This window comes from Heteronotia binoei, chromosome 8, assembly GCF_032191835.1.
Source record: "Heteronotia binoei isolate CCM8104 ecotype False Entrance Well chromosome 8, APGP_CSIRO_Hbin_v1, whole genome shotgun sequence".
Lineage (NCBI taxonomy): Eukaryota > Metazoa > Chordata > Lepidosauria > Squamata > Gekkonidae > Heteronotia > Heteronotia binoei.
The window spans coordinates 90,084,130-90,097,255 of NC_083230.1; the positions used below are offsets into that span (position 1 = coordinate 90,084,130).

General features: G+C 44.3%; 2 protein-coding genes across 2 annotated transcripts in view; both read right to left on the reverse strand.

The window, feature by feature from the left end:
- Positions 1-13,126, reverse strand: part of PWP1 (PWP1 homolog, endonuclein) — a 477,381-nt gene that overhangs the window by 160,802 nt on the left and 303,453 nt on the right. The window lies entirely within an intron of this gene.
- The window catches only part of ABTB3 (ankyrin repeat and BTB domain containing 3), a 350,728-nt gene that overhangs the window by 120,061 nt on the left and 217,541 nt on the right, over positions 1-13,126 (reverse strand). Inside the window, exon 3 of the mRNA XM_060245557.1 lies at positions 11,498-11,647. Within this exon, the coding sequence (XP_060101540.1) occupies positions 11,498-11,647 (150 nt within the window). The remainder of the gene's footprint in view (positions 1-11,497; positions 11,648-13,126) is intronic.

Consider the following 13,126-nt stretch of genomic DNA (forward strand, 5'->3'; position numbering starts at 1 on the left):
GGCGATCTGGGCAAGGGGGCGCATAAAGATGTTAAATAGCATTGGAGAGAGAACTGCCCCCTGAGGCACTCCACAATTAAGTGGGTGCCTCTGAGACAGCTCTCCCCCAATCGCCACCCTTTGTCCCCAACCTTCAAGGAAAGAGGAAAGCCACTGTAAGGCTAACCCCTGAATCCCTGCGTCGGCGAGGCGGCAGGTCAGCAGCCAGTGATCAACCACAATGAACGCCGCTGATAGGTCTAGCAACAGCAATACCGCCACACCGCCTCGATCCAGATGTCGCCGGAGATCATCCATGAAGGCAACCAACACCGTCTCTGTCCCATGGCCCGGGTGGAAGCCGGACTGAAAAGGATCTAAGGTGGAAACGTCATCCAGAAAAGTCTGCAACTGCAACGCCACAGCCCTCTCTATTACTTTGCCCAAAAAGGGCAAATTTGAGACCGGCCGGTAATGCGCCAATTCGGCCAGATCTGATGTAACTTTTTTCAAGAGAGGGCGGACCACTGCCTCCTTCAGAGGAGTTGGAAAGAAGCCCTCTGAAAGAGATCTATTTATGATGCCCCGTATAGGACATCTTAGCTCCTCCTGGCAAGCTTTAATTAACCAGGAGGGGCAGGGGTCCAGATCGCAGGTTCTTGGGCGTGCAGCCGAGAGGATTCTGTCAACTTCCTCCAAGCTGAGGGGGTCAAAACGATCCAGGATCAAACCAGAAGGCAGGCACGGAGCCTCGAGTCCACTTACTGTATCCAACTTGGCGGGGCAGTCGTGGCGGAGCGATTGGACTTTGTCTGTAAAAAATTTCACAAAAGCCTCACAGCCTATCTCCAATTCCTTAACATTTGGCTTGCCTTGCGGCAGTGTAGTTAAAGTCCGAATTGTTCTAAATAATTACGCCAGGCACGAATTTGCAGATGCAATCTTAGCCGCAAAGTATGTCTTCTTTGCGGCCTTGACTGCCATCTCATAGGACCTCATAAATTCTCTATAAGATGCTCTAGTCGCTTCGTCCCGAGTACGCCGCCATTGCCTCTCTAGCTTGAGGCCCTGTTTCAGCTGGTGCAATTCCGGGTTATACCACGGAGCCAGCCTAGTCCGAGGTCGCAGAGGGCGCGAGGTGCGATCTCATCAATGGCCGTAGAGAGCCGGCTATTCCAAGACTCATTAAGGCCATTGAGGGAATCGCCAGAGGGCCAGGGATCCCGTAGAGCCACCCAGAACCGTTCCGGGTCCATTTGGCTCCGCGGGCGAGCCATAATATGCTCGTCGCCTAAGCAGGTTTGGGATGGAATGTCCATACGAGCCCTGAGAGCAAGGTGCTCCAACCATGGCACTACCTCTGTAGTTACATCGTCCACCGGCTGCAAAGATCAGGTCTAACATGTGACCAGCCTGGTGGGTGGGGGTTGTAACAAATTGAGAGAGTCCCAGTGTTGCCATGGATGACACTAGGTCCATTGCTGGCTTAGAGGTCGGGTCGTCCGCATGGACGTTGAAGTCACCCAGGATCATCAGCCTTGGGTGCTCCAACGCCCAGCCTGCCACGGCCTCAAGCAGGGTCGGTAAGGCATTGGCTGGTGCGGTAGGCGAACGGTACACCAGCCAAATCGGCAACCCCTCTCCAACCTCCCACGCCAGGCCAGCACATTCAATACCCTCGATCTTTGGAGCCGGGAGTGCCCTGAAGGAGTAAGCCTCACCTATGAACAACGCCACTCCTCCCCCCCGCCCACTAGTCCGCGATTGGTGAAAGACCGAGTAACCCGGGGAAGCTGTTTGAGAGAGAGCTACCAGATCTCCCTCTTGTACCCAGGTCTCGGTCACGCAAGCCAGGTCCATGTCCTGCTCGAGTAAAAACTCTCGGAGGACGGAGGTCTTGTTATTAATGGACCTGGCATTACATAACACCAATGACCGAGGTGGGTTATTTAATCTGGCCCTACTACCTGCCACCCTTGTGATGGGACACAGACTGGAAGGTGACTGAGCCCTAACTGGTCTCTGTCCCCTTCCCTTGTTTCGTTGTCTGTTCCCACCGCCATACCTCCCCCTCCCCATGAGCACTGGAATCCCTAGGCCTGTCATCCCCCACTGGTGGTGGTTGTTGTTGTCGTAGCCACCACTTCTAGAACCTTTTAGCACCACCCTTAAGTACTCCCCAATCCGTTTCACACCACTAATCCTAATTCCAAATCAACCCGGTTAAACCCACCCCAAATCTTTATATTAATTGGTAAAATACATATTATAAATCAGTGGCAATCATTAATATAATCCTTCCCTAATAACCCTCAATTTATTTGCCAAATAACATATAAAAATCAGACCCAATCAATATAATAATCCCAAATCACGAGTTAATGTTCTAAAAATTTTGCTATAAATAGTCATACCATACCATACCAAACCTTTAATGGCATAATAGATTCAGATAAAAATACACAGAATATAAAAATTTAAACATTGGAGATAAAATCAAAATAAAACCGAGCTTACAGATACATTCAAACATGGTCAGAATTAAATTTAAGGATGTCAGCCAGAAATTTTGCCACAGCCTCACTAACCACCCCCTCAGTATCACTCAATAAATAATAACAGGGTGGCAGAATAGACAAATCTGGAGAAAAAGAAAGCTTGCCAAATAAATCTTTACGGAGGTTATGGTAAAAAGAACAATCAAGCAATATATGCTGGATTGAGTCAGGGGTATTCGCTCCACAGGAGCAAAGTCTGTCGGCTAAAGGGACTCGCTGATATCTCCCTTGTAAAACTTTGGAGGGAAACGCGTTTAGTCTGGCCAACATAAATGCCCTGCGATGACTTGGAGTGGTTAGGTCTGATAGATAATTGGGCATTTTGCCACAAAAAGCATAAAGACCTAAGGAAGCTGGAGAGCAAGTATAAGGGAGAGTTGGCCGTAATTTCGTTTCCTCCAATTCCCACAGTCTCAGTTTAATACATCTGAAGATATATGACTCTTCAGAGGTAGAAAAATCATCTACCTCTAACCCCAATTGATTGAGTTTAGACAGAAGCACTGCTGTCCAGGACGAAATATATGGGTCTCTTTTCATACAATCAAGAAGGCTGTTGGGATCTGTTCTAAAATGAATTTTGAGCCAGAATTTAAACACTGCAATCCAGGCTTTTGTCTCCACCAAAGACTGACCCACTTCAGAGCAGAGAGCAAAGTAGGACACACATTTTGGCAAACCAAGAATTTGTCTAAAGAATGAGGCTTGAATGCCCTCCACTTTCCTGGTAAAAGCTGAGATCCATATAGGGATACCATAGAGGATTTGGGCAAGCGTTTTGGCTTTGAATACTTTAATAGCTGCTGGAACTAATTGGTTGCCCCTTGCAAAGAAAAACTGTTTAATTTGAGCAGCTGAACACTTAGCCAAGTTGATGGTGTTGTTACGATGTGAAACCCAGCTTAACTTGTGGTTAAAAGTGATCCCCAAGTATTTAAAATTTTTTGTTTGCTCGATTGTTGAATTGCCAATAAACCATCTCTGTGGGCCCCAGCAATTTGAAAAGACAACTACTTTAGATTTGGTATAATTGATAGTAAGTGAATTACAATTACAGTAGTCATAAAAGGCGTTCAAATACCTTTGCAGGCCCACTCTTGTACAAGAGAGGATGGTAGTGTCATCGGCATAAAGTAATAAGGGGACCGCTCGGCCTGCAAGTTTAGGCGGATGACCATTGATAGGGGTCAAAAATTGTGCCAGGTCAGTTAAAAATAAATTAAAAAGATGTGGGGCCAGCACACAACCTTGTTTTACCCCCTTTAACACTGGGATTTTACTAGTCAAGTCACCGCTAGAAGAAAATTTCACTTGGCAAAAGGTATTAGAATGAAGTTTCCTCAAGAGAAACAGCAAACGAGGGTCCATTCCCAGGTAACCTAGCTTGATCCATAGTTGGGCTCTATCTATTGAATCAAAAGCACCCTTCAAATCGATGAAGGCAGCATATAATTTTTTTGACCCGGTATGCATATATTTTTCAGCAAGGAAGGCCAGAGTGCAGCAGTGATCCATAGCAGATTTGCCTTTGGAGAAGCCAATCTGTTCAGGACCTATGATGTTGCCTAGGCGCATCCAGTCAGTTAATCGGAGTTCTAAATGTTTTGCATACAATTTGCCCACTATAGATAATAAACTAATGGGGCGGAAGTTTTCTGGTAACTCCAACCCCCCCTTTTTGTATATTGGGATAATTATAGAGTCAAGCCAAGAGTCAGGGATGGAGCCATGCAGATCGATAAAAGAGAACAATTTTGCAAGGGGCAAGAGCCACCAATTGGCAAACTTTGTGAATACCTCAGCGGGAAGGCCATCAGGGCCAGGTGCTTTACCCGCTTTTAAATCCTTCAATAACACACTGATTTCCTCTAGAGTTACTGGAGGCCAGACCGGCATATCAGTAACTGAGGGGTTTGCTAAGATAGGAGGGGATACACATGGGGCAGCAAAAATGTTAGAGAAGTAATCAACCCATGTTTGCTCAGAGATATTTGGGTCAGTAGCAGAATTGTTTTTTAGATTACCTGAAATGATTCTCCAGAAGGCCTTATTATCGTTAGATTTTATCGAGTGGTAAAGTTGGTCCCATTTATTCTGAAAGAAAGCTTTCTTTTTGGATGTAGTAAGCTCCAGGTAGGCTGTCTTGTAAGCAATGTAGGCCTTAATTTTTGATTGGTCTTTGGAGTGGCAAGCCTCTTTAAAATGAGCTCTCAGTTCTTGTTTCCAAGCTAAACAATCTGTATCGAACCAGCTGGAGAAACTAGACCTAGACAAGATCACCGGTTTAGCTTTGGCACTACAATAATCAATTAATAATGAAAATCCTGAAAGGATTGAATCATCTGAATTGGAATTTATGATTGAATCCCTTAATCTGCATAGCGCTTCAGAGCCAAAGAGGGAAGAAAACTCCCTTTCTAGGGCCGGGGACCACTTGATTTTTTTTAGAACATTCTCAGGGGCCTTCATGGATTGGGAAGGTGATACCATATTAACCTCCAGATCCAATCGTAGGGATAGAGTTAGGGGCAGGTGGTCACTTTCTGTGCGCGGATCGATGTAAAAGTTATCGATAGATGACAGAAGGTTGGGTGAGCCCACACAAAAATCTATCACACTGCAACCCCTTGTGGAAAAAAAAGTAAAGTCATTTGCAGCTGGAAATTTGGAGAGACCATTAAATATTATAACATTGTGCGCTATGCAGAATTCAATTAATCTAAGACCCGCCTTATTGGTTAAAGTATCTTTAGAACAACGGGGTAAACATAGTTGTAGTGGAGGGGATTCAACCGCTTCAAAGCCAAAATGAGAGATCCATTTCTGATTGTTACTGCCTATCCGAGCATTAAAATCACCAAAAATCATGAGCTGAGCAGTATGGAATTTCCTAGACAAAGACGTCACATAGTCAGAAAATTTCTCCCAGACAGCATCAAACTCCAGCTCACCATTAGAAGGGGCTAAATAAACATTAATCATGATTAGGGTCAGTGCTGGGGAGGACAGCAATAAAGCCTGGGCAATTGGCGGGCAAGGATCCAAGAGGATCACCTTAAATGGTAAGCTGGATTTCACCAAAGCAGCCATGCCTGCTTTACTGCGACCTTTAGAGTGAGATCTATAAGCGGGGAGATTAAAAACTTTAAAATCCGTCAGTCTAAAACTGTCTTCTGCCCATGTTTCCTGAAGGAAGACACAATCAAAGGATTTCAAAAAGTCCAAAAAATCTGAGTCATTCGCTTTACTCTTCCACCCAGCAATGTTCCAGGAGATGATGTGGATCTTCCTTGTGGCTTCCCTAGCTGGTAGTCAATCGATAATGGATATCCTTTCTAGAACCCTGGAGTCATCAGTGAAAATACAACCATTATGTTGGGGTGCCCTTGAGCCAGTTAGAGAGAGTTCCATAGACAGATCAATTAAGTCAGCTGATGGGGGACAAGGGGGCAGGGGGTTGCTTGCAGGATCTAGGTTGATTGAAGGAACTGATTTCCCCGGCTCTAAAGACCTTTGCAGCTGCAGCTTAGTACCTTCAAGTCTTATGAGTATCGCCTGTTGATCTTTTGCTGGAAGACTCCCAAATGACTGCAAAAGGTCATCTTCTAATGAAACATTAAGGGGACTATGCGTCACATCCATAGAGGGCTGCACTGATGACTCATTATGCAACTCGGGGTTTGCTTGGGACTGACCAGATCTGGATACCTTAAGACACATTGCAGCCTTATATTTTGCCGCTGAAGATGATGCGTTCTTCAAGAGATGGGGATTACTTCGTGTCCTGACCCCTGCGGACAGGTTAGGCAGCAGAGCATTAGTTTGAGAGTTAATAAAAGATCGAACAGGGAAAACCCCCTTTGACCATAGGTAATTCTTTCGCCTCAGAATTAGTGAAGGAATGTTGGAGGATTGAAAGGTAAGCAGAATCCTCTGCATTTGAGACTGATCATTAAGAGATTCAATGGTAATCAAGTCAATTTTGTGATAGTTCAGATGAAGAAGTTCACAGAGATGGGATTTAGCTAAAAGTTTACTTCTCCAGCATGGGGTCTTCCTGCCATAAGGACAAACAGTGATGCAAACCTTATTGGGCTGTAGAACCAATTGTTGCACGTTCCTTTTAAGGCCCACGCTGACCTTAGACTCCCTAAAGGAGCTCCGGGGATCAACCTCCTGAGTTGCAGACGGACATCGCTTTGAAGGGGCTAGAGCTCCAATAGAGGTATCATCCAGCTGGGCTAAGTAGACTTTATCCATTGACACTGATAGTCTCTTTAGTTCTAAAGAAAGGTCAAGAATTTGGTCTTCTAAACTCTTTAACTTTTTAAAGATACAATCCACTGTGCTTGCAATAAGGGTAATTGGGGCAAGTTCGTCAGAAGACATGGATCTTTCTTCATTATCATGCTGACTCTGCTGCACCTTTAAAGCCCCCACCCCAGACAGGAGTTGAGAGTCAACGCCATCCTCGTGATCAGACTCATTAGTCAATTCATTAGTCGGTTCCTCCTTTTCAGCAGGCTCTACCTCGTCATCTAAAGGGGAGAAGCGATTCGATGTTTCAATAGCAAATGATGGCAGAGCAGATTTGGACTTATTGTTTAAGGTAAAAAAGTCCTCTATCCTGAACTGTTTGCAAAGTGGCAAAGAAGCAGATTCCTCCTCCACTTCTCTTGGCCGCTTGCCTGATGCCATTAAGAGGGTTCTGTTGGGTGGCAATTAGCCCTGTCCTGATAAAAATGAATAAAAAAATAAATAAATAAAACAAATACCAAACAACTAATGTCTTAAAACTTACAGATAAAAGCCACAACATCTGCTAAGAATATCGTAAAATATCTTTAAAAGCCAAATTTGTCAGAGCCAACTCTGTAGCCGACTGCACTCCGCCTTGTTGCTTTGCAGGAGTTGACTTAATTTCAACCTTCAGTTCAAATTAAAAGATTCTAAAAAACACACAAAAAAAACAAAACCCTGTCTTTGAGAGACAGGCTAAGACTGTGTAAAACTTTGTAAAACTTTATAAAACTTCAGCTGTAGGTCATTAGCTGCAGCAGCTTCTGATTAGGAAAACGAAGGCAGAGGCTTATTGACTAATTAAACAACCAGAGCTTGGGAAAGACAAAACAGAGGCACCAAATATCAAAAGTGAGGTGATAGGATAAGATTATTTAAAAACAATTCCTTCCATCAAGGCAAGATAAAAGTTAAAAGATTAAAACAACTTAGCGTTAGTAGGAGCGAAGAGACAAGCGGCTGCCTTCCTCCGAGTCTGCGCAGAATGCTATAAATAGTCGATTGTGAATGGATGGAGGTAGGATGTTGAATAAGGAAAGTGCTATAGTGCAAGTCAGTGCAGGTCTGTACTAAGTAGGTGCTGAGTAGATAAAGTGCTAAGTAAGGTGCTGGGTAGATAAATAAAGTGCGAAGATGGGTGCAGGCATTGGGCTTGTACCACAACGTGTGCTACACTGGGGGCAGCGGTCGAGGGTGGGGTGTAGCATATGACGGGGTCCATGAGTTCTCGGCCAATACCCCTGGCACAACCTGGCAGGCCCAGGGAGGTGAAAAAACTCCCTGTGCCTCACACCTCAGGGCTCCACAGTTCTTCTGGTGGAGGTTGGCCAGTCCAGTCAGGGACCCTCGATCCACCAGGATGGCTAGTGGCCTCGGAGCCGCCACCGCAGACTTCCCTCCTTCGGTAGCAGCCCCAGTCGCCACTATCAATCGCCCCGGCCGCGCCCTCATTTGGCGCCCACGTCGCGTAGTTGCTGAGGTCTCCAGTCGCTCACCCGCCTCTGTTTACTCACTCGCCCGGTCTCTTTGCTCGCCGCACGCTGCTCGTGTGTGCTGGGCGTGGGCGTCCCAGCTGTTCCGCTCCGCTCCACACTCTCTCCGCTCACCGGCTACTCCTCTTGCCTGCTCGCCGCACGCCGCTCGTGTGTGCTGGGCGTGGGCATCTCAGCTGTTCCGCTCCGCTCGCTGGCTACTCCTCTTGTCGACTGACTTTACCTGGCCAGCAGCGCAGCCCAGCCCGGCATCACAGCTTCATCCGCGCTCATTCCCAGGCCCCACCTCACCCCGCAAGTCAGCAACAGCTCTGGCAAGCTCCGCAACAATAAAAATTTCTTCAAATATATTAGAAGCAGGAAACCAGCCATGGAGGCAATGGGGCCCTTGGATGACCAAGGGGTTAAAGGATTACTGAGGGAGGATAGGGAAATGGCTGAGAAGCTGAATGCATTTTTTGCCTCCGTCTTCACTGTGGAAGATGAGAAGTGTTTGCCTGCTCCAGTACCACATATATTGGAAGGGATGTTGAAAGACCTGAGTCAGAGTGAGGTGACAAGAGAGGAGGTCCTACAACTGATAGACGAATTAAAAACTAATAAGTCACCAGGTCTGGATGGCATACATCTTTCAGAACTCAAAGTTGAATTTGTAGATCTTTTAACAAAAATATGTAATCTTTCATTGAAATCTGCCTTCGTTCCTGAGGACTGGAAGGTAGCGAATGTCACCCCCATCTTTAAAAAGGGTTCCAGAGGAGATCTGGGTAACTACAGGTCAGTCAGTCTGACTTCAATACCAGGGAAGTTGGTAGAAACCATTATCAAGGACAGAATGAGTAGGCACATTGAACACGAGTTATTGAGGAAGTCTCAGCATGGGTTCTGTAAGGGAAGATCTTGCCTCACTAACCTGTTACATTTCTTTGAAGGGATGAACAAACATGTGGACAAAGGAGACCTGATAGATACTGTTTACCTTGACATCCAGAAAGCTTTTGATAAAGTTCCTCATCAAAGGCTCCTTAGTAAGCTTGAGAGTCATGGAGTAAAAGGACAGGTCCTCTTGTGGATCAAAAACTGGCTAATTAATAGGAAGCAGAGAGTGAGTATAAATGGGCAGTCTTCGCAGTGGAGGACGGTAAGCAGTGGAGTGCCGCAGGGCTCGGTACTGGGTCCCATGCTCTTTAACTTGTTCATAAATGATTTGGAGTTGAGAGTAGGCAGTGAAGTGGCCAAGTTTGCAGATGACACTAAATTGTTGAGGGTGGTAAGAACCAGAGAGGATTGTGAGGAACTCCAAAGGGATCTGTTGAGGCTGGGTGAGTGGGCGTCAACGTGGCAGATGATGTTCAATGTGGCCAAGTGCAAAGTAATGCACATTGGGGCCAAGAATCCCAGCTACAAATACAAGTTGATGGGGGTGTGAACTGGCAGAGACTGACCAAGAGAGAGATCTTGGGGTCGTGGTAGATCACTCACTGAAAATGTCAAGACAGTGTGCGATTGCAATAAAAAAGGCCAACGCCATGCTGGGAATTATTAGGAAGGGAATTGAAAACAAATCAGCCAGTATCATAATGCCCCAGTATAAATCGATGGTGCGGTCTCATTTGGAATACTGTGTGCAATTCTGGTCACCGTACCTCAAAAAGGATATATAGCATTGGAAAAAGTGCAGAAAGGGGCAACTAGAATGATTAAAGCTTTGGAACACTTTCCCTATGAAGAAAGGTTAAAACGCTTGAGGCTCTTTAGCTTGGAGAAACGTTGACTGCGGGGTGACATGATAGAAGTTTACAAGATTATGCATGGGATGGAGAAGGTAGAGAAAGAAGTACTTTTCTCCCTTTCTCACAATACAAGAACTCGTGGGCATTCAATGAAATCGCTGAGCAGTCAGGTTATAACAGAGAAAAGGAGGTACTTCTTCACCCAAAGGGTGATTAACATGTGGAATTCACTGCCACAGGAGGTGGTGGCGGCTACACGCATAGCCAGCTTCAAGAGGGGGTTAGATAAAAATATGGAGCAGAGGTCCATCAGTGGCTATTAGCCACAGTGTGTGTGTGTGTGGACAGACAGACAGACAGACAGACAGACAGACAGACAGACAGACAGACAGACAGACAGACAGACAGACAGACAGACAGACAGACAGACAGACAGACAGACAGATAGATAGATAGATAGATAGATAGATAGATAGATAGATAGATAGATAGATAGATAGATACAAAAATTTTGGCCACTGTGTAATACAGAGTGTTGGACTGGTTGGGCCATTGGCCTGATCCAACATGGCTTCTCTTATGTTATGTTAAGCTTTTTTAATTTTGCATTTTTAAATTAACAAGACACAAGGATACCAATGCAAACATATATGGCAGGGGTGGCCAACGGTAGCTCTCCAGATGTTTTTTGACTACAACTCTCATCAGCCCCAGCCATTGGCCATGTTGGCTGGGGCTGATGGGAGTTGTAGGCAAAAAACATCTGAAGAGCTACCATTGGCCACCCCTGATATATGGGAAAACAACTCCATGTGAAGGAAGTGAAGCAGCTTGTGAGGGGAGCAGAATAACTCCTAGCTGTTCTCTCTTGATGGAGACTAGGCTTCTCCCTGGTTTGATAGAGAATGTACACTAGTGAGACAGCTGGACTGATCACTAGAGAATAAGTGGATGAAAACTCATTGTTGATATACGATAGTTTTGAAGTAAAGAGTGGAAACTCAGAGACAGTACTATATGTTTCATACAAACACACACAAATGAACTTATACCATTTTTAAAGTGAAAAGCACCTTTCTGAAGAGCATGATTTTGATTGTACAAGTGGAGGGATTCTTCATTCTTTCCCCATCCATAACTTCCCTCCTTTCAATGGGTTCCACCCCAGTCAATTTCAAACATATACTGGTTAATGTCTCTTTACCCTTTAAAATTCTAGAACAAATCTGAGAACAAATCAAATATCTGGCTTTGTCAACTCAATTTTAACTTCTTATGTCGCAAAACAGTTAACCATTACTCAACTGCAGACTTGTGTTACAAACCAGCAGACTTCCTCCAGGTACAAGAAGTTCCTTCCACAGCCCTCTCAATCTCTATTCATGTCAAGTGGCAAGCAAGCAGAAGAAAAGATTAGAAATTGTTTTGCACTTACTGAGTTCTGCAATACTTCCCACCCGTGTTGCCAGTAAAGATTGCTCAATGGTCCGTAACTCCGATTGGCTGAACATCTGGACTTCCCCTGGCTTGTTTGACCTTTGCTGGTCTTTGTGAAGATTTAGACTTTCTGGCAGGCATGGAACACCTAGAGGTAAAAGAGATGGAGAGGAAAGGGAAAAATTTAATATAATACTCCAGCAATTGAAGCTTTGATTTTTTGTAAAAAAGAAGTTTCTAAGGGCAATTCATCATGTTGTTTCTTTCCTCTGGTTAATCAAACATGGGTCTGTCCAGAGTTATAAAGATTTAGAATGACTCTAAGATAATTTCTTACATGTACCATCTTAAAAAACACATGCAGAGAAAAGCTTTGTATGAACTGGCCCTAATTTTCAGACTAACAAATTTGTCTAACCATACGTCACAAAGGAAATCTGGCAAAAAGACAAATTCACTCATCCTCCCACCTTTCTTCCCACTAATGTATCCCAACCTTGTTCTTGATAAAGGAGGAGCAATTGATCTTTCCTGAGCCATGAAATGCCTGACCTTTCTCTGATGAGAACACCAATACTGCTGTCTGTGAGAAAGTTGTCCGCACTTGTGATATGTTTAATGAGTGCACCACTGGGTTTAAAGTAAATTTGCCAGCATCCCCACTTTGTGATCATCATGCAGTTTACTAGAGGTTAGGGATTTGGGATTCTGCCATCTTGATGAGGAGGACTCAGAAGAGACAAATGGTTCCACACTGAACAAGCCACATGCAAGATAGCTGATTATCCAAGTTTTGTCAAACCACTTCAGAAATTTACCGTATCCTGTAATCCTGTATTCAAGTAACCCTTTTGACAGCATTTTATCTATCAAGAAATGGCCACTGCATGCAAGCAAACCAGAATGATTGAACATAGTTGTACTATTTTGTAAACTCAACACAAAAAACAACTCTGTAAATGTTCCTCTGACAACAATAATAGCAATGAGGGGAGAAATGTGATTATCAGCATGAGCTGCAGAAAACACACAATAATTATGTATAGGAAAACACAGTAAAGACTGAAACTAAATATCCACAACCACAAAACCTCTAACTAAACATACTTAAAATTAGTATATGCAAACCATGTGTTCCTAGTCAATTGTGCGTGTGATTATCCAGTGCAAAAAGATTTATAAAGATTTCACTGATCCACACTGTGGATTTAAAAATTTTTTTTTAATATTTATTCAAAGTTTCCACATGACATAAAACCCACAAACCATACTTAAATTTATATAACAAAAACAAAGATGAGGTGAGCAGTTTCTCCTTACAACATCTCACAGTGTGGATTCTTGAAGATATGCAATCTCTGTCTAGTTCAAGGGGAAGTCAAGACCCATTTTGGTTCTTCCTTAGTTATCACACATGTTCAGTGTGAAATTGTATCATACAGCGAGAGATGGTTTAACTGCCAGCCATGTATGGCAACTCTGTTTTAATGTCTTAACAAGATACTCAACTGACCACCTTTTCAGAAACACAGCACTATCATGAAAAACTAGATGTTGGCTTGCACACCATGAGCTATGTGGAGCATCTCTTGTATCTCATGACATACAGATAGCTGTGGTTTGTTCT